At 36.9% G+C, this 21,871-nt stretch overlaps 1 protein-coding gene across 4 annotated transcripts in view; it reads right to left on the minus strand.

The window, feature by feature from the left end:
- The window catches only part of KDM6A (lysine demethylase 6A), a 172,716-nt gene that overhangs the window by 3,795 nt on the left and 147,050 nt on the right, over positions 1-21,871 (minus strand). For all 4 annotated transcript variants that reach the window (XM_056131063.1, XM_056131065.1, XM_056131062.1 and 1 more), the window contains 10 exons: positions 17,578-17,707; positions 15,217-15,322; positions 14,065-14,270; positions 12,626-12,690; positions 12,476-12,550; positions 11,688-11,836; positions 9,309-9,423; positions 7,588-7,775; positions 6,578-6,719; positions 977-1,103 (listed from right to left, as the gene is read on the minus strand). In XM_056131063.1, the coding sequence (XP_055987038.1) occupies positions 977-1,103; positions 6,578-6,719; positions 7,588-7,775; positions 9,309-9,423; positions 11,688-11,836; positions 12,476-12,550; positions 12,626-12,690; positions 14,065-14,270; positions 15,217-15,322; positions 17,578-17,707 (1,303 nt within the window). The remainder of the gene's footprint in view (positions 1-976; positions 1,104-6,577; positions 6,720-7,587; positions 7,776-9,308; positions 9,424-11,687; positions 11,837-12,475; positions 12,551-12,625; positions 12,691-14,064; positions 14,271-15,216; positions 15,323-17,577; positions 17,708-21,871) is intronic.

Consider the following 21,871-nt stretch of genomic DNA (forward strand, 5'->3'; position numbering starts at 1 on the left):
AAACAGAAAGTATGTGTTCACATACAGATGAATACAGTATGGTTTTAGAATAACTCTTCTTACATAAAGTTAATAAGCTGCTATGGTTCAAACATGATATAAAGAATATTGTGGGATGTTATTCTCCATTACTAGAAAGCTCATACATTATTATGCATTATTTTTTTCTGAAATACAACACCTAGCCAGAATCTTGTGTAACTGCTGTAAGAGCTTTGTTTTTAGTGAGCCTGGCAAGTCAACTAGTAAGAGATTTAGGGTGGGAGGAGAGATGGAGAGGGTGAGGAGGGAGCGAGATCTTAGGATGGCTTACTTTAGTCAGGTAATACAATATGAAAATTGTCACAGAAGACATTATTTTTTTGTGAATGGCATCCGAGAGGATGAGGCATTGCTTTGTCTGGAGCAACATACAAACTATATCCAACTGCATATGCCTAACTTTTCTTCATTTAAAATCTCAAGATTGAATTTCTTGATAACTATCTGTAAAGTATCTACCAGACTAATGAATGTAGCATATATTTTGAGTTTATTCATAGCAAAATAGCATAATAGACTAAATTTTAATAGCTAAGTAACAAAAAAGCAACAAGATCTAACACAATGTCTATTTCAAGCAAATGTATTACATCAAAGTATGAATAAATGTTATATGCAACTAACAAAAAACCAAGTTAGGAATATAGCAAAGCAGATAGGACATTTGCCCCGCATGCAGCCAACCCGGGTTCGATTCCCAGCATCCCATATGGTCCTCCAAGCAGAATTAGGAGTAATTCCTGAGTGTAGAGCCAGGAGTAACCCCTGTGCATTGCCGGTTGTGACGGACCCAAAAAGAAAAAAAAAAAAAAGGAATACAGCTCAGTGGTAGGTTACATTCTCTGCATGTCTGACCCATGGCACCAAAATAAGACGAAACCAAGGCTGGAGAGTTAAGAGGCTTTAGGAAACAACTGTGGGTAACAATACTTACTTCACAAATGCTACAGTAATGAGCTGGTTCTTCTTTTGTTCGTCCATGCCATATAATCTCTTTTCCTGCAGCAACGAGAGCCTCCCTCAACGTCTGACATTGCTTCAGAGTTCTCAGAAGACAGTATCTATTGAGGAGAAAAAAACTGATTGTGACCAACATCTGCCAATTTTATTTAGCATAAAATATTTAACACTGTAAAGCCAAAAGACTCAGTTCTAATATCTGTGACTTCATCCTCTTTCTTTTCAGTTCCTCGAATATTATCATATTTAAAAACAAAGACTAATGTTCAGCAGGTCTGCTGACAATATTAGATCATTTAATCTTGAAGCCTGCCTCATGAGGAGGGGGCGGGGAGAAGGCAGGTGGAGTAGAGAAGGAATCACTAAGAAAATGATGGTTGGAGAAAATGATCGGGATGGGAGATGTGTGCTAAAAGTAGATAAAGGAACAAGCACGATAACCTCTCAGTATCTGCATTGTAAACCATAATGCCCAAAAGTAGAGAGAGAGTATGGGGAATATTGTCTGCCATACAGGCGGGCAGGGGTGAGGGGTGGGAAAGTGGGGGTATACTGGGGATATTGGTGGTGGAGAATGTGCACTGGTGGAGGGATGGGTGTTTGATCATTGTGTGATTGTAACTCAAACATGAAAGCCTGTAACTATCTATATCTCATGGAGAATCAATAAAATAAATATTTTAAATAAGAATGAAAAAAATAAAAGAGTAAATGCTAAATAATGAGTACTGTTTGTCAAGAATCAAAGCTCTAAATTATTTTCATCACTTCAATGGAAGGTTAGCGCAGAAGAACAGAAAGTAAACGAAGGGGCTAGGATGTACATGCTGCACACATAAGGCCCCGTGTTCAATTCTTGAATAGGCAGAGGGAAAGGATCCTTGAAAAAAATACAGATATAGAGGCTGGAGATAGCACAGCAAGTAGGGTGTTTGCCTTGCACACAGGCGACCCGGTTTCGATTCCCAGCATCCCATATGGTCCCCTGTGCATTGCCTGGAGTAATTCCTGTGCATCACCAGGTGTGACCCAAAAAGAAAAAAGGAAAAAAAATACAGATACAATATCCAAGATGTAACAGATATCAGTTCTGATTTCATTAACCCCAGTAATGATTGTACTGAAGAGCTTAAACAAAGAAAAGTAAAAAAGCAGGGCTATTCAAAAAAGCAACTGAATTTAAAAATGAAAAAAGACTTGTATACAAGTGAAAAAAGTTTGAAAAGTTTGACATCAAAGGCTAACCTTAGTTCAATCCCTAGCACCCAATATGGTCCCTTGAGCCCCATCAGGAGTGGTCCCTAGGGCAAAAAGCAGGAGTAACCCGTGAGCACTGCTAGATGTAGCCCCAAAACCAAAACAAACAAAACCCAACAACATTTATTATTAGGGAAGAGCAAATCAAAACCACAATGAGATAAATTCACACTGGCAAGAATGACCTTGATAAAAAGGACTGGAAACAACAATTTTGGCAAGGATGAGGGAAAAAAACCCTGACACACTGTTGGTAGGAATTTAAATTGGTGTAGCCTCTATAAAAACCAGTACAGGTTAATTAAAAAAATAAAGTGAAATAAAAATAACTAAAGCAAATGCAGTGGCAAAGAACAACAAAAACTAATTCTGAGACTTAGTGAAAACTAGGGTGGGTAGGGAAGGGCAAAATGGGAGGGCACTGGAATTCTACACATGTATTTAAGCTATACCCCTGAAACTGAGTAATAATATAAACAACTGGTTTTCAATGACTGATCCAGAGGTATAAAAAGGTTGAAAACCACAGCTGCAAACTATTTATCAGTAGCACTGTACTCCTGTTGTTTATCAATTTGCTCGAGCGGGCACCAGTAACGTCTCCACTGTGAGACTTGTTACTGTTTTTGGCATATCAAATATGCCACGGGTAGCTCTGCCATGTGGGCAGGATACTCTTGGTAGCTTGCCGGGCTCTCCGAGAGGGACAGAGGAATTGAACCCGGGTTGACCATGTGTAAGGCAAACGCCCTACCCTCTGTGCTATTGCTCCAGCCCTAATTATCAGTAAGAAAGGGGGAAATATTAGGGTTGTTATTTCCTCTTCACTTCAGTTTTGTTTAATTTTACCCCCCTCAGTTTTATTTTATTAAAGTATTGTGAATTACAAAGTCACTCATAATTGGGTTTTTGACATACACTGTCCCATCATCAATCCTGCCTTGAGTGTCAACTTCCCTCCACTGGTGTTCCCGGATACCCTCTCCTACTCCTCCCACCTCCCACCTCCCACCTCCCACCACTACCACGTCCATCTCAGCCCCAGCCTGTCATGTTGACAGGCACCTTTAAAATTTGGTTATGAGGGTTTGTGTCTCAAAATTTCAGTTTTGCTTCACTGTCACTATCAGTGTCCTCCTGTTGTTCATAGACTTGCTCGAGCAGGACATTGTGAGACTTGTCATTGTGTTTTGGCATATCAAATATGCCACGGGTAGCTCTGCCATGTGGGCAGGACATTGTGAGACTTGTCATTGTGTTTTGGCATATCAAATATGCCACGGGTAGCTCTACCATGTGGGCAGGATACTCTTGGTAGCTTGCCGGGCTCTCCGAGAGGGACAGAGGAATTGAATATGTCATGGGGAGCTTGCCAGGCTATGCTGTGCAGGCGAGATACTCTCGGTAACTTAATTTTAATAAATTTACCCTAAGGCAATTAAGAATTCAATGTTATAAAAAAGAAAAAAAGATGTTTTATTATGCATATATTTTTGCCACACCCAGTGATACTCAGGGCTTACTTCTAATGCTGTGCTCAGGAATCACTCCTGGCTGGCTTGAGGGATGATATGGGTACTGGATATCGAACCTGGGTAGGTAGTGTGCAAGGCAAGTGCCCCACCTGCTGTAGTAACACTCTGGCTCCTAGATGCTGTTTTTATAAAGGCATGTTAAAAACAGGACCTGAAATTATTTCAGGAACTAGAGAAGCAAGGAATTCTCTGACTTTCAAGAATCTGCCTGGAGTGATTACTTGTGAGAGAACATCACATAGGAAATAGATGTGAAAATATACTTGAAGATTAAAACAAGTAGCATACTCAATATTTAGAAAAAATTTTAAAGGCAAGTAACAGGTAATGATCATGCATAAACAAAAAGCAGAGAGAAAGTAAAAACAGCATTAACAATGTACACATAAAATGGATTATTTAAAAACTGGAATAAAACTGTGCTTTTATAATATGGTAAAAAATGACAAAATAATAAGACAAGAAAAAGTTTACAGGAAGTGTTTTTCAATGGACTTGATACAACTGAAAATTTTGGAAATTACTTTCAATTACTGACTTACTGACTGGTAAACTATTAGAATTTTTAGAATTATTACTTGGTAGAGTAAAAGGAAGTAGAGAAAAAAAATGTGTATTTGGAAATTAACTTTCTACAGCTTACCATACTGGTATTTAAATCTAAGACTTTCTAAAACCGAACTTTTCTCTTTTTCTTTATCCCTAGATTCATCAAGGACAAATATCCTACGGTTTGGTCCAAACCAAAGCTCCAGCAGCACTTTCCTCTCTCCTCCACCACTCAATCACTGAATACAGTTATTTTACCCCCAAACCAGTCTCCTATCTGAACTACAACAACAACTTGCGTGTTTAAATACTCTATTCTCTATTCTACAATCGATCAAGTGGTCTAATAAGCAAATTTGATCATTATTAAAAAGGCTTCATACACTGGGAAAACAGAAGCCAAATAAAAGAGGTGAAGTCTTGGTTTTCATGAAATGTACATTTTAGTGGAGGAATACAAATACCACCTGTATAAGCAAAGAAAGACATCTATGGCAAGGGGCAATGAAGACTCAGTGGGTCAGAAGAGACAGGGGTTGAGAGGCACTGAAAGTAGACTGGAGAGAAGGCCTTTTTGCTAAGATAAAAATCTAAAAAAAATTTTTAGCAACAAAAGTTAAAATACACACTTGTTTGCTAGCTAATGTGAAGAAAAATCACCTCATTGCTCCTGGCCAGACTCCATTGTCTCAGGATAGACTTCACGGAGATATCAATCTACTGAAAATTTGGGTATATGGGTTTTATGATTGAAATTTCCAAGCTTTCTCGGGGTTGGGATGGGCTACCTCCCCCCACCTTCCTGTACTCCCAGAAGCCCCAGCCAACTCTTTTTCTGGATTCTTACACTGTCATCTTGGGAAGTTGAAAGGTACAAATGGAATAGTGTGAATAGTGCTTAATTTGTCAAGTGGCATTATTAACAAATGACCTAGTAAGAGTGACATCATGGGGATGTTTAAGAAGTTACTGAGCATATAGTAATGCACAAAAACGCATTATTACATTAAGTGGGAGTTCTGACAGAATGACTTAAGATACTTTGCGATTATAAAAATTCTAATCTACCAATACCAATACCAATATAATGAGAAAAATGCAGTCTATATAAATTTCTGCTATATAAATGAGCTCTATACTGTTCCATTTACTCTGAGGTGATTTGAATTAGTTTCTGAATACTGTCATCTTACTAAATATCTTCAGTTACTTGAGGTACCCGTCAAGTCTCTTGCCAAAGGCAAGCCTAAATTTGCTATCCAGAATATCCAGAACAAAGTACCAATCTATATAACAATAAATGGATAAATGAATCACCCCAAACAATTATATTTATGTAAGATGATATCTCAGATCCAATTTTTAAAGATTTTGTGTATTACTTGCTACATTTGGGTTTTTTATTATACTTCTTCTCTACCTAGGACTAGAGGAAAATTGTGCAACAGATCATAAAATAATTCAAAGGCACATTACTTTGGTGACACAAATTTTGTTCAAATAAAATTCTCAATATCTGAAATCACTTAAATTATTTCAAGCCCTCACAAAACACATCAACAGTTATATGTCTTCAAAAATTAAAAAGACTTGTGGAACTTTATTCTAAACCATCATTTCCCACATTTCTTTGCAGAATTTCTTTCATCATATGGAGTAATAATGATAGAAAACTCAGTTTAAGAAAACACAGCTCTACTGCACTGTGTGAAAATGTTGCTTCAAAATAGTTTACAAAAAAGCTTGTGAAATACATAAGCGTACTAGAATATATGTATTCAAACAATTTCTACTAGGTATTTAAAGGAGCTAAGGGACAATTATAAGACAATTTAATTAAAAACAATAACAACTACTGACATTTTAGCCAAACCCTATAATGAATGCGAATTTCTCTGTGACAACAATTACTCTGTGATGATATTCTCTCCCTCTGACACTAAGGGCACTTTTTTTAAATACAGAAACTAAAGCTATCCTAGGAATTTGGTGGTTCAGAGTGTAGTGGAGAAGCAAGAGGTTTGTGAACCTAATGGAATCATTTATACCTTTGTTCCTTAGTACCACAGTAAAGGGAAAAACACTTTCAACATGGAATTCTTGTATTACTTTCCTAGATTTCTGAAACATTTTGTTTTTATGCAAACAATTCTGTATAGGGGATGTGGGAGAAGTATTTAACAGTTAACACTCCCCCTCAAAAGAAGGACTACAGCACTCTTATATGCACTTACTTAATCATTTCAAAAAGCTTTGGATCTGAGACCTTGATATTTCGTGCCATATTCCAGGAAAGATGAACCATGGGTACTATTGACTTCACACTTTGCAATTTGTTCCATTCGTACCGTTCCACTGCCAATTTATATTGGCAGGCTAGGAAAAAAATAAAACGGTTATAAAGTAATACAAGGTACTAAAATATAACCATTATCAACCTCTCAGGTGATAACATACACCAACTATGAAACCTCAAAAGATTGCAAAAATAATTGCAGTTATATTAGTGACACATAAAGAGTAGAATATGTGCCACCCATTGCGCCATGTTATTTAAAAATATGTCATCTCATTTGGGATGGAGCGCTAGCACAGTGGTAGGGCATTTGCCTTCCAGGCAGCCAACCCAGCCGAGCCAGGTTTGATTCCTCTGCCCCTCTAGGAGAGCCTGGCAAGCTACCGAGAGTATCTTTGCTCATATGGCAAAGCCTGGCAAGCTACCCGTGACATATTCAATATGCCAAACACAGTAACAAGTCTCAAAATGGGCTCGCTCGAGCAATTCGATGAACAATGGGAGGACAGTGCTTGATTTTTTTTTTGTGCCATCTAATTTAATCTTCACCATTATACTATTATTCCCATTACATAGAAGAAGAAATTGAGGCCCAGAGAGAAAGTTATATAACTTGCCCAAAGTTGCACGAGTCAGGTTCTACTCAGAAGACATATAAGATAAAGTAAAAATCTGAAAGAATGAATCGAGATTCTACTTTGCTTCTTCTCATGAACGGTCTTCTTTACTCTCTAAAAATTATTTTAAAAGTTTATCTTGTACACATATATATTTAGTTATTACTTGCTGAGATCTATGGTCTGAGATTCCCATTTGCTGATTTAATTTTACAATGTTTACTCAGTTTACTTCTTCCAATCTTGAGTTACATTCCAAGATAAAAAAGAACTGACAATTCAGAGGCAACCTTTACTAAACATTTTAAGCAAAGCATATTCTTCAAAATACCTGTAAGAGGACCAACATTCCAAGCAATGTTGTTGCACCAGCCAATAGCCTGAACCCAGTGAACAGTTCCTGCATTTATCCAGACCAAATCTCCAGGTCGCTGAATAAACCTATATACTGGAACATTCGCTTCATAAAGATCTTCAAGGTTGGGCCACCAAGAACCCATTAGAAAATTCAAATTATTTCTGAAATAAGAAAAATGTTGGAAATGGATCAAGTACTTCAATAAGCTCCTCATAGGACCGGAAGATAATGTCAAAAGTTTTAAAAATAGATTCACTTCAGTTAATACTGAATGGCTTACTCAAAGTTTAGTATTGATATTTAAAGTTGATTTTTCAAAGATTAACAAAATCCAAAACTGTTATATATATATTAACTTTTAATTTCACTTCACTCAAACCTAATTGAACCAAACCCTTCTTCCTAGAGTATCTGTGAAAATCTCTGAGAGGTAAATATGGAGTTGATATCAAGCCTTTTGAATACATGAACAGAAATATACTAGCAATTTCTATTTCTGAAGAAAAGCAGAAAACAAATGGTTTCTACTATTGTTTTGGGTTTCCTAAGCAGGAAAAGGAGATAGATTGTTCCTTTATAAGTTTTGATCAACTAGGTGACTAAACAATTCAGTTGAAAAAAATTGTCAAAAATGTACAAATCACTGCAACCACCACCACCATACTTTGGAAACTTTTTTTTTTGGGGTGGGGGGCCCCACCCAGAGGTGCTCAGGGCACGCTCATGGAAGGCTTGTGAGACCATATGGGGTGCTAGGGACTGAACCCTAGTCAGACATATGCAAGGAAAATGCCCTATCTGCAGTACTATCGCTCCAGCCCCTACTGTTTTTTTTCCCTTTCTTTCTATACCCTCTGCCTCCTACCTCTGTACTGTACTGTACTGTACTCCCCAGTCCCTACTTAGGAAACATTCTACAGAACACACTACTAGCCTTACTTTAAAACAAAAACACCTAAAGCTTTTTATTCTACCTCATAGCAACAATCTAAAAAATTGAACTACAAAGCTACAAAGTTAGGGGTGTACAGTATTCCAAAACAATTCTTTTACCAGTGTCCACTTCCCTCTACCAATGTCCCCAGTTTCCCTCTCATAGCAATTTTCCCTTAAAAAATAAATAAAAAATAATATATATAAAATAAATATACTTATATATCTTTTGATATAGAAACCTTAAAAAACTGGGAGAAGGCGATTTTGTCATAGCATGGTGAATGCAGGAAAAAAAAGAGAAAAAAAAGCAGAAAACAATTGAAAAGGTATTAGTGACAAGAGTTGTGGGAATTTATAAGCCATTTTAGAGATTTAGAACTTTATCTCAAGAGTAATCAGTTCTTTTACAGTAAATTCCTCTTGGAATAAATATCTTCCCAACGAACTACTATTTATGTACTATAAAAACTAACCAAATTCAGGAAAAAAAACAACCTAACTAAATAACTTATTCTATCTTTTACATCCTTTCTATTCCCTAAAGTCAAGACTACTATTAGTGTATGAAGACGTTTCATGGATAACTTCTTAAAATATTGTCAATGATACAAAATAAGAAGTTTGGGACCATCATTTTAAAAAAGAATTTTCTCATGAACAGTTCAGTAAACTTGAGTATATGCATTGGGATATCCAGTATCACAGGCTGTTTACTGTTTCTGAATAATTATATTTAAAGAAAAAAATTTGAAACCTACTTTTCACAGAAGTCATTCAGAACACCCCAGTAACCTTCAGGAACAACAAACCATTCACAGTCACCTGGACCAATATTAATGTTCACTGAACAGAAGTTGTTATTTTCTTGATGACCTGAAATGTGAAAAGGAAAATCAGCATACCATCATCAATAGAAAAAAGTGTTTGGAAAGGAAACCTTAAAAAATGTTCAACAGAGTATGTTCTAGTGGCACTAATGTTTATAGCATCTTTTATCAAAGTCTTATTACATATTTGTTTTGTTTTAGACCATTCGTGGCTATGTTCAGGGCTTACTCTTGCTGGGTTTGGGGGACCACATGGGGATGCAAGGATTGAACATAGGTTGGACACACAGGTTAAGTGCCCTATCTGCTATCCTATAATCTCTGATCCCTTAAAATTCCTATTTTAGAGCCACGCTTTTTAACTCCTAACTTTTTTCAGCAAGAGTGTTCTAAGAAGGGTGAAGATATTAAGTTCCAGAGAATAGTGAAAGCAGCAAAGTACACACCTAGCATATATGAGGCATTCAGCTTGATGATCCCTGGCACTGCAGATCCTCTATCTTCCCTCGTCACAACACTAGGAATAGCCCTATTCCTAATGGTATGATCTCAGGACCCAAGCACCACTGGGTGTGTGTTGGGTCCTGAGATCACACCACTGGGCCCAACAGCGAAATGATAAGCCCACACCCCCACCCACAGGCATAGAATATTTGGGAATAATCCCAGGCGTCCAGAGTACAGCTAAGTATGTCCCCTATTTAAAGAAAAAAATGAATAAAAATAGGAGCTTAAGTTTTGTTGCTAGGATCCTTGGTTTAGCCATCATACAAATAAATTGCTAAACCTTTATGACTCAATTTCTTTATATGTAGGATTAGAAAATTAAGTCAAATTGTTCTGAGGATCAAGAAAATAATGACTGCTTCAAGAGTCATTCTGTCTATTACACAGAAAATAATACATATCAGCTATCACTGATAGCTACCAGAACCTTTTCTTGTATCTTAATTTCTCAAAAGAGGTATTAGGACATCAGCAGAAGTAGTCTGAGTTTCAAATAAAGATGGCAGATCAGGAATTGTGGGGAACTTTCCAGAAATACCCAATATTTCTATTGCAATCTTGTTCCTGGTGTGAGTCTTACTCATTCAAGAGGGACATACAGGATCTTATTCCCAAAGAATACTGTTTTCCATAGGAGCTTTTCCTTTCAGTTCGAGTCTATAAGGGGCAATTGGTCCGGTGGAGGAGGTTATCCCAAAACACCGAGAAACTTAACAAAGTTTGCAAAGTTTTGCTCTGCCCAACAAAAACAGAGGGGGGTGAAGAAAAACAAAATATACACAAAGGCCTTGGAGGAAAACAGGGGTAGAGAGTTACTGGGGCAATAAGGATTGGAAAGCTTGTGTGTATATTATAGAGCCTAAAATGTACTTGTGTGTATATTATATATTATACACAAGGCAGGATGTAAGGTCAGAAAAAAAAGGGCAATTCATACACTCCTTGCAAGCAAGGAGTTAATGGTTAAGTAATCCCGTGAGCAGCCAGCTAAGTGTACAGATGCTGGAGACAAAACAGGATATTTGCAAAGACCTGAAAAGTTAGTTCTTTCTGTTATTTTTTGTCTTTTTTTTTTTTTTAATATATCAGTACTTGTGGTACGTTGTGAAGTAAGGCTAACTGCCTGCACATTACATGGAATATACTCTTTGCAAAAACTGTGTGCAAAGTTACAAAAAAAGAAAGACAAATCCACAACAACCAACAATGAACTCAAGAAAGAGAATCTTATCTCTTCGACTGTCACATTATAGTAAAGATCAAACATTAGCACAGCACTATAGTAAAGGAACAGATACTTATGAACCAGACACAACAGAATTCAGTTATTAAAAGGGGGCAGGGACAGGAAAAACAAAAGGGAGGAGATCAAGTGTTGGTGAGGACTAGAGAAATTTTAACTCTAGAGATGTGGTATGTGGTTCAGCGGTAGCATGCACAATGCCATTAATTTCAACCACACACACACACACACACACACACACACACACACACACACAATCAAAGTGTATGTGTGTGTGTGTAATCAATAGTCATTGTACACTGCTAGCAGGAACATTAAAATGGTGCAGATACTGTGGCAAACAGTTTGGTGTTTGGCAGCTAGTACCCCAAAACATTAGAACAAAGGAGCTAGAGCAATAGTACAGTGGGTAGGGTATTTGCCTTGCAAGAAGCCAACCTGGCTTTGCTCCCCAGCATTTCATATGGTCCCCCAAACACTGCCAGGAGTAATTCCTGAGTGCAGAGCCAGGAGTAAAACCTGAGCATCACTTGGGCTAGCCCCAAAATCGAAAAAGTTACCTGGTGTTCTGCTTCCTGGAACTTTCATATATAGTTGAACTGTGTTCATGCCCAATATGGTATGACCAACATGACTTAGAAGATTTCCTGCTGATACAACCCGCACAAAAGCAGGAAGTTTAGTCAGCTCATGTAGCTGCAATTTCCATCTGCAATAAAAACAATAGATCAAGAGTGAAATACTGCTAGAAAAATTTGTGAAATTAACCATTCTTCAAAACCTTTGTAGTAAACCAGAAGAAAAACAATTAAACCTATAAATAGCTTACTTTCACACTGAAACACCGGAATGCTTATATTTTGCAGAAAAAAAATCTCTTTCTAATAAAAAACATAAAAATTGACCAAAGTAAGGAACTCTGATAATTCAGTGGGTAGGGTGCTTGTGTGGCAGGTGGCCAGCCCAGGTTCGATTCCTGGCACTGGTATGGTCGAAGCCTTGCCAGAAGTGATGCCTGAACATACACCTCGGGTTAAGTCCTGATCACCTTCTGGGTGGTGCAATAACCAAAAACAAAACCAACAAAAAATTTGACCAAAGTAAATGAATGTTACAAGATATAATTGAATGATTATATAATTAGCAAACAGTCATGGTATTGCTGAAAATCTTTTATAAAAGTGTTTTAGGAGGAAGAAACAATAGCAAAACCTAGGAAAAATAAAATTACTATCAACATAGAAAAATAACATGGAATAAAACAGAAAAGGAAACTGCAGACAGCTCATAATCACGCAAACAATACCTCACTCTATTAGTGCACAGAATTGCTACTACGAAGACTTACTTCTTGTCATCAGACAGGTCAATGTTGGTCCCAAACTTTATGGTCTTAAAAGGTCCTTTCCTTCTCCTTCCAGAACTTAAAACAAGAAAGATAATATTACAATCATGCCTTTTAAATAATAATGTCAAGTGGACATTAAGAGTGGCTTACTTATCTGATGAAGTAGATTCACTATCTGAGTGGTCTTTATGGTGACTTCTTTTTTCATTTTCTTCCTACACAGAATAAGGGAAAGCAATTCAGTTTAATATTCTGCAATGGCTGGTCCTTCCCATTATAGAACTTGAAAGTTCATATCTAGACTGATGGTGTTATGTTTTGAAACTCAGTTTCTGTAAGTCCCTTTTATAAATAAAATTTCTTCAACAGCCACATTACATAAAAACCAGGACAGCCTTCACAAAGAATAATACAATAAAAAAAAAGTACATGGGGAGGTTAAGCATACCCACATAGAAATATTCCAGAGATGAGGGAGACATGTCAGCTCCACAGTAACAATTATTTACTTTCATAAACCTGTATGTTTGCTTAGGCTTATGTTTGCTTAGGCTTCAGTGAAGAATGACTTCAAAAGTACTTTCATTTTATATACGTATGAGATGTGATTTTTATAAGAGTAGTGTGCTCCATCAAAAGACAAAAACAACCAGTGCTGGTATGGATGTGGGGAGAATAGGACTCTCACTGTTGGTGGGAATGCCAAATGGAACAGCCCTTCTGGAAAATGATATGGACATTCCTCAAAAAACTAGAAACTGAGCTTCCATGATCCAGCAATACCACTTCTGGGAATATATCCCGGGGGTGCAAAAAAGCACAGTAGAAGGGACATCTGCACCTGTATGTTCATTGCAGCACTGTTCACAATAGCCAGAGAAACAACCCGAGTGCCCGAAAACAGACGGCTGGTTGAAGAAACCATGGTACATCTACACAGTGGAATATTATGCAGCTATTAGGAAAGATGAAGTCAGGAAATTTGCTTGTAAGTGGAAGAACATGGAGTGTATCATGCTAAGTGAAATGAGTCAGAAAGAGAGGGACAGATATAGAAGGACTGCACTCATTTGTAGATATACAATAATAGGAGACTGACACCCAAGGACAGTAGACACAAGGGCCAGGAAGATTGCTCGTTGGTTGGATGCCTGCCTCATGAGCCAGGGGAAGAAGGCAGTTGGGATGGAGAAGGGATCACTAAGTTAGTGAGGGTTGGTGGGATTGCTTGGGATGCAGATGTGTACTGAAAGCAGATGAAGGACCAAACATGACGGCCTCTCAGTATCTGTATTGTAAACCATAATGCCCCAAAGTAAAGAGAGAGTAAGAAGGAAATTGTCTGCCATAGCAGCAAGATGTAGGGGTCGGGTGGTGGGTGGCAGGAGGGATCCTGGGGACATTGGTAGTGGAAAATGCACACTGATGGAAGATGAGTGTACGATCACTGTATGACTGAAACTTAATCATGAAAGCTTTGTAACTATATTTCACAGTGATTCAATTAAAAAAAAAAAAGAGTAGTGTGCTCCTTTTAGAGTTAAAGATAAAATAGCTGCAAACTAAATCTTAAGGAAGCAAATACTCACTCTCAATGATTCCTGGAAGGAGGAGGCCTGGTACTGTGCGTATTTAGCAATTGTGGTATGAGATCGATTACTTTCACAATACCAGATTTTCTTTGTTCCAGTGGGATCCCAGTTTTCATCTGCTGGCTGCAACAACTGTGTCCTCACTTCTACCATATGTTCATTGTTAGCTTCCACCAAAGTTTTGGTGGAGAAAAGTCCCAGGTCTTCATAAATAAAAAAAAATATATATAACAAATAAGAGCTATATATACATTAATAATTTTAAAGTGTTTTAAGAAATTCTATACAATTTCTCATGGGTTGTAGTGAATCAACCAGGGCCTCCAAATACCCTGTGTATCATGCCAGGTTTGCACAACATTATTAAAGCCCTGGGCATAATCATCTATCAACAGAAGTAAAATTAAGGGGCCAGGGACTAAAGTTTCCTATTTATTTCAGTTATGGGAATAGAAGCCATAATAATTATTGGTAGTAGCAAATTTTGCTTACATTTTATGTTAAATATTTCTTCTATTATTCAACCTAAATCGATTTGTTCGAGCGGGCCCAGTAACGTCTCCATTGTGAGACTTCTTGTTACTGTGTTTGGCATATTGAATACTCTCGGTAGCTTGCCAGGCTATCCGAGAGGGGCGGAGGAATCGAACCCGGCTCAGCCAGGCTGGGTGTGTGCAAGGCAAACGCCCTACCGCTGTGCTATTGCTCCAGCCCCAACCTAAATCATGGTAATTACATAATCAGAAATAAAAGTGAAATTAAAAAGCCACCAGTAAAACAAACATCATCATTTTATTTTCAGATTATAGATTAAGGTGACTATGCATACACAGAGCAAGAAACAATGAATATATATATATATATATATTCATACGTAAAAAGAAAGAAAAAATGTTTCTTCTACGTGTTTTAAGAGACACAAACACTTCCACTTTCCGATTTAAAGCTTACTCAACTTGGGGCCAAAAAGACAGGCTGAGCACATGCTTTTAATGCAGGAGGCTCTGTCAGGTTACATTCCTCATACCACATCACCTCCAAGCACAACCAGAAATGATTCCCAAACACTGAGCTAAGACTAGCTCCCAGCACCATCAGGTGTGGCCTTAAAATCAAAGAATTTTTAAAAATATTTAAAATAAAGCTTACCCAATTTAAGAGCTCCAGCAAGGCCACGTATTACTGTAACAGGGTTGTTTGGATTTGTACAAAATTGATGTAATGGAGGAAAGAAAGCATCACGTTTATTTTCCAACTGTAAAATTAAAATGAATAATTAGATTTTGTAAAAACCAACCTTCTACACATGTAAATAATGCACCTTATATGCCGTTATTTAAGTCTACTATGCTTTTACAGCATTTCATCACTACATCTTTTGATCGTAATTGTTCTCTTCATATCTTATCTTGAAAAACACATGGTAGGGCTGGAGAGATAGCACAGCGGGTAGGACGTTTGCCTTGCACACAGCCGACCCGGGTTCGATTCCCAGCATCCCATATGGTCCCCTGAGCACTGCCAGGAGTGACTCCTGAGTGCAGAGCCAGGAGTGGCCCCTGTGCATCACCAGGTGTGACCCAAAAAGCAAAAAAAAAAAAAAAAAAAAAAAAAAAAAAAAAAAAAAAAAAACCAAACCCACATGGTAAAAATAATTATTTAGTTTCAAAAATTACTTAGGTCCTCCTGAGAATTGGACTGTAAGTTGTGTTCTGAAGGGATAAGAAAAGGACAAGAGGACATCTTGAGACAGAGGTATGCCACCATCCTAGTGGTGGTGGATGTGGTACTGCAAAACCATATGCCTGTAACGCTACCATTAGCTGTATTGTAAATCACAGGGCCTAAAAAAAAAAGGGGAGAGAAAAAAGAAGGTACTATTACAAGCTACAACATTGGCAAGCCCTGAGAACAGTAAGTAAAAGAGCTAGTCACAGAGAGAGAAATTTGTATAATCAACCCATATAGTCCAAAAGCCTACTATTTGTGTTATATGGGTTGATTATACAAATTTCTATGACCAGTAGAAGATACATTAGTTTCCAACACAAATTAAAGGATCAATAAACACTGTTTCAAGGGCTAATGATAAAATTTGGCCCCAAGAGGGCAAAACAGGGTGAAATCTCAAGGCAAACTTTATAGAAATTACTTTTCATTTGCAATAGTAATAGTGGGATAGAAGGAAGTGGAGTGGGAGAAACAAGAGTAGCTCTGACTGAACTCGAATCCATTTCTTGTATCAGGTATCTATAATTGGTATGTATACATAATTACACACACACACACACACACACACACATATTCCTAAAGTATTCCAGTGACCAATATTTTTTTTTTTTTTTTTTAAACCTTCAGTTACATGAACAATTTATTTACAACAAAAGAGTAAAGAGTATAAAGTGGAAAAAGTAAAATCTCTTCAATAAATTATGTGTGAAACACTGGTTAACCACAAGTGAGAAAAATGATACAGGCCATGATCTCACACTATACACAAAAATTAATTTAAAATGGATTTTAAAACTCTACATTAGATCTAAATCCATTAAAATACATCAAGGAAAACAGAATTCTCCATATTAATTTTTTTTTTCTTTTTTTTTTCCCTTTATTTTATTTTATTTTTTTTAAAGTTGTAGATTTACAATTTTTTGTGCTTTGGTTTCAATTATACAATGATCAGATACCCATCCCTCCACCAGTGCCCATTTTCCACCACCATGGATAATATCCCTCCCACCCCCATCCCCCCATCCCCCCTGTCTCTGTGGCAGGGCAATCCCCTGTGTTCTCTCTCTCCTTTTGGGTGTTGTGGTCTGCAAAAGAGGCATTGAGTGGCAAACATGTTCAGTCCATAGTCTACTTTCGACATGCATCTCCCCTCCTGGGAGGATCCTCCAAACATCCTTTATTTGGTGCTCCCTTCTCTATCTGAACAGCCCTTTCCTCTAGGATACCCGGCTGGCCTCTAAGTTATGGAGTAATCCTCCTGGTGCTGATCTCAGCTATTCTTGGGTATTAATCTCATACTTTGTTACTTTATATCCCCCAGATGAATGCAATCTTTCTATGTCTATCCCTCTCTTTCTGACTCATTTCGCTTAGCATGATACTTTCCATATTGTACCACTTGTATGTAAATTTCATGACTTCATCTTTTCTAAGAGCTACATAGTACTCCATTGTGTAGATGTACCAAAGTTTCTTTAACCAGTCATCTGTTCTTGGGCATTCAGGTTTCTTCCAGTTTCTGGCTATTGTAAAGAGTGCTGCAATGAACAAACAAGTGCAGATGCCAGTGACCAATAATTTTTACACACACACACACACACACACACACACACACACACACACACACACACACATATTCCTAAAGTATTCCAGTGACCAATAATTTTAAGCTTCTAAAGGGCATTCATCCTGATTTAAAGCAGACTTTTTACAAAAATCAAACAGATGTAAATGCTGGTTTGATTTTTAATTTCTAGTTACTCAATTTAAACTCACATAAATACTAGGTGTAGGTGGATTCAATTTGTCCTTTGGCAAAGGAGGATATGGTGAAGATGGTGGTCTTGGAGGTGGACACTTATCCAATAAGATGCTACTGTTAGATAAGCCATTTTTACCGAGGTTCCTTTAAAGAGAGAAGGGAAAATAAATTAGCTGTGAATTTATTTAAAAAAAAAAATCCTAAATCCAGTCCTAAGAAAATTATTGGGGAACTGCATAAATGCATAATAATATTTGAAATAGTGTCATGTTCAGAAAATGCTTAGTTTGAAACCTTGAATGCATAATTTTCTCACTTATTTTCTTTACTTGAAGAACAAATAAAAAATCAAAGTGTCTCAATCACCTTCTACCATCATATTCTTTCCATTAAATATCAGAATTAAGTGCAAAAAGGCCTAGAAATTATAGACTAGACTATGTATCTCTTATGTCTCATCTCAGTGATTATAACCAGTCTTTGTGACAATTTTCAAACCTAAAAAAGAGTTACCTCTCTTTTCCAAATCTGGAGACAATTTCCCTATGTAAATCTCTGACTAATAAAATTCAACAAGACCCATTCTAAAATTTACTGCCAAATTATATCAATATTTTAAATTTTTTTAAAAACAAGAAGTATCATTGGTATCCATTCCCTGACACTTACTTAAAATTGAGGGGTTTTCTTTAACAAAGATATCATGTTTCATCATCTATTCTTAAGATATGGTAGCAGTATTATCAAACTGCAATTCTTTTAGTGTAAGAAAAGATATTTCAGTTTCGCATAGTTTTAAACCAACTCAGAAAATTAAGAAAAATACAATTTTGAGCTTTCAAATCACTCCATGCTAACTAAATCTCACCTAAATATTACAAGTTCACATATAATCAATGAACTAAAATATATTCTACCATATTCAATGCCAGTTTTCAGTATCTTCAGAAAGCATAAATACAGTTAAAAGATAGGTATGATGCTTTTAAGCTTAGGTATAAAATTGGTACAAATCTAAAAATTCAATTTAAGTTGCAAAAAGCTGGCTGAGAATGGTTAAGAAACAATTCAAGCATTATCATTAAACCAATGAAAGATAAAACATTCACTCACAATATCCATATAAATATTAACTTTTCATGCTGAACTGTATATTTGCCAACTTAACTTATAAATCTGGAATTCAAACAAAATGATTTTGAATAGTTTTACAGAGCAAGAGATGAAACAAGAGATGAAAGTACCGCATAGTAAATGATCAGTAGCAAAATTAAGCTTCCACAACATTCTGGACATCGAGAGAAGAAGCTTTAAAATTTTTAAAAATGTTTTAATATATTAACAAACTTCTGCCTATCATATCTGAAATTTGGTAACAAAAGTAAAAAAGGCAAGATGGAGAGTAAAATAATTTTTAAAAGTAGCTGCCCATTATTTTTAAATTTAAAAAAAGCTGAAAAATAAATAAGCAAGCAGATATTGGTTCTATCACTGAATGCTACAAATAAGGTTTTAATCATAATGGAAGAATAAGTATTATAACTTCTTTTTGATATACAGCACTGACTGCACTGCACTGCACTGCACTGCACTGCCCTCCCGTTCTTCATCGATTTGCTCGAGCAGGCCCAGTAATGTCTCCATCGTGAGACTTGTTGTTACTGTGTTTGGCGTATTGAATACGTCACAGGTAGCTTGCCAGGCTTTGCCGTGCGGGCGAGATACTCTTGGTAGCTTGCAGGGCACTCCAAGAGAGGGTGGAGGAATCGAACCTGGCTCGGTCAGGTTGGCTGCGCACAAGGCAAACACCCTACTACTGTGCTATTGCTCCAACCCTGATTACAGCACTAAAATGAACCAAAGAATAAGATTCAAACAACCAACATATCAAAAACCATTCATGTGAAAATAAAAACAGCAAATAGAAACAGTGCAATCAAATTATGTTTAGCAGTCTCATACTATATTTCAAACATTGAGTTCAAAACTTAAAAAAAAAAAAAAAAGAAATGCCTGAAAGAACTGTGTAAGCAATTACATGAAGACTATAAAACTACTCCACTTAAAATTCAACTTGTTAGAGGGTAGATATACAGTACAGAGGGTAGAGCGCTTGCTTTGCATGTGACCTGAGTGTAATCGCCATTACCCAGCATGATCAGGTGTGATCCCTGAGTATAGAGTCAGGTGTTAGACTCAGCACTGTAGCACTGTCCTCCCGTTGTTCATGGATTTGCTCGAGCAGGCATCAGGAACGCCTCCATTGTGAGACTTGTTGTTACTGTTTTTGGCATATTGAATACACCACGGGGAGCTTGCCAGGCTCAGCTGTGCAGGCTGGATACTCTTGGTAGCTTGCGGGGCTCTCCGAGAGGGACGGAAGAATCGAACCCAGGTTGGCTGCATGCAAGGCAACCACCCTACCCACTGTGCTCCAGCCCAAGACTCAGCACTATCCAAAAAATACAAGGAAAAAATTTCTACTTGTGAATAATTTATATTATACAAACGATAAAGGTATGGATAACAGAAATAAACTACCTTCTAGGCATTAAATCTTCTTTTGGGGGGGTCACACTTGGCGATGCACAGGGGTTATTCCTGGCACTGCTCAGGGGACCATATGGTATCTGGGAATCGAACCCAGGTCGGCTGCGTGCAAAGCAAACGCCCTACCCGCTGTGCTATTGCTCCAGCCCCTAGGCATTTAATTTTAATACAAGCCAAGTGATGAAACTAACATAACAATGCAAAATGGGAAAAAGCATTTTAAGATTGAACAAGGAAGCAGATGTTGGAAAGGACAGAGATTACCCAATTTTATTTATTTATTTATTTTTGCTTTTTTGGGTCATACCTGGCGATGCCCAGGGGTTACTCTTGGCTCTGCACTCAGCAATCACCCTTGGTCGCTCAGGCGACCATATGGGATGCTGGGAATCGAACCTGGGTAGACCATGTGCAAGGCAAATGCCCTACTCGCTGTGCTATTGCTCCAGTGCCTATTATCCAATTTTAAATGCTTTTTGTCCCACTCTGAAACTCCCTGAGCAAAGCTGAGCTGGATGAATTTGGTCAATGTGCAATTATTTAAAATACTGGGTTACTTTCAAATACTTTCAAATTTAATGACTTCATTTGATAGAGGAATGAATAAGTGTTCTTGAGGTAAATGAATCTACACTTTAATTATTTTTATTTATAAAGTTTCTAGACCAGAGACATCTAGTCTTTTGTATCTTTATCACTACTTTCCTCTTTTGAGTTGTGGAGCCCAGTACAGAACACTGAACAGAAACGGCAAACAATGTACTGCCTATCATTTGTAACCTTGACTTATCTAAGCTCAGATTTAAAAAAAAAACAAAAAACCTCAAGATTTTTATCTCCAATTTATCAGAGCCTCATCTTTATCAATATACTGAGGCCTAGATTTACTGAAATAATTCAAGCAATCACAGGAATGTATAGGGTTTTGGTGCATTTAGCAACTTGTAAGATATATACATAAAAAACCTCAAGTAGCTAACCAAATTTTTTACTAAAAATTTAACAAAAAATTCTAAAGAATCAAACTTTAGATTTCAGAATATCTCACTATATGCTTTGGAAGAATTTGGTCTGACTTAGATATTAGTCAGTGTGATTTGAATTTAATCACATGAAAAGATCTTGTGATGCAATATTTATTACAGTAGGAAGCATCTTATTGGTTGATAACATCTTATAACAGCAATGCAGAGCCAACAGATAACACAAAGGAAATCTTAAACTATGAAAAGGACATAACTTGTGCTGTAGTCTATGTCACAATAAAGTTAACAGCCGAAGAGCAAAAACTGACAATAATGAAAATTAATGAAAGTAAAACAGACCAGAAAGTGTTTTACACAAAATCATGTATTTATGAAATTAAAGTCCTGGTATAACTCAATTACCACTTCTACATACAAAATTAACTCTTCTCTCCTTACTCTACTGCTTTTATACCATGTCCCTGCCAAGCCACAAAAAATATAAAATATGACTGGATTTCACATTAGTCACTAATCATTGATAAACAATGGTGAATCCATGATACATTCTAGTAAAATAACCTGAACAGAAACAGTAACCACATTTTTTAGACTCCAATAAAGCATACAAGCAGAAGATGCTACAAAACACTTATTACAAAATTCTTCGTTTTTAAAAATGTTAACAGAAATTTTATTCAAATTTCAGTCACTTAATAGATGACAATTATAACTAAATGTGAAGAAAACCAAAATCATTAATACTGTTGTAAACATGCGACCATGACTATAT

The sequence above is a fragment of the Sorex fumeus genome, unplaced genomic scaffold (assembly GCF_029834395.1).
Source record: "Sorex fumeus unplaced genomic scaffold, SorFum_2.1 ptg000086l, whole genome shotgun sequence".
Taxonomy (NCBI): Eukaryota; Metazoa; Chordata; class Mammalia; order Eulipotyphla; family Soricidae; genus Sorex; species Sorex fumeus.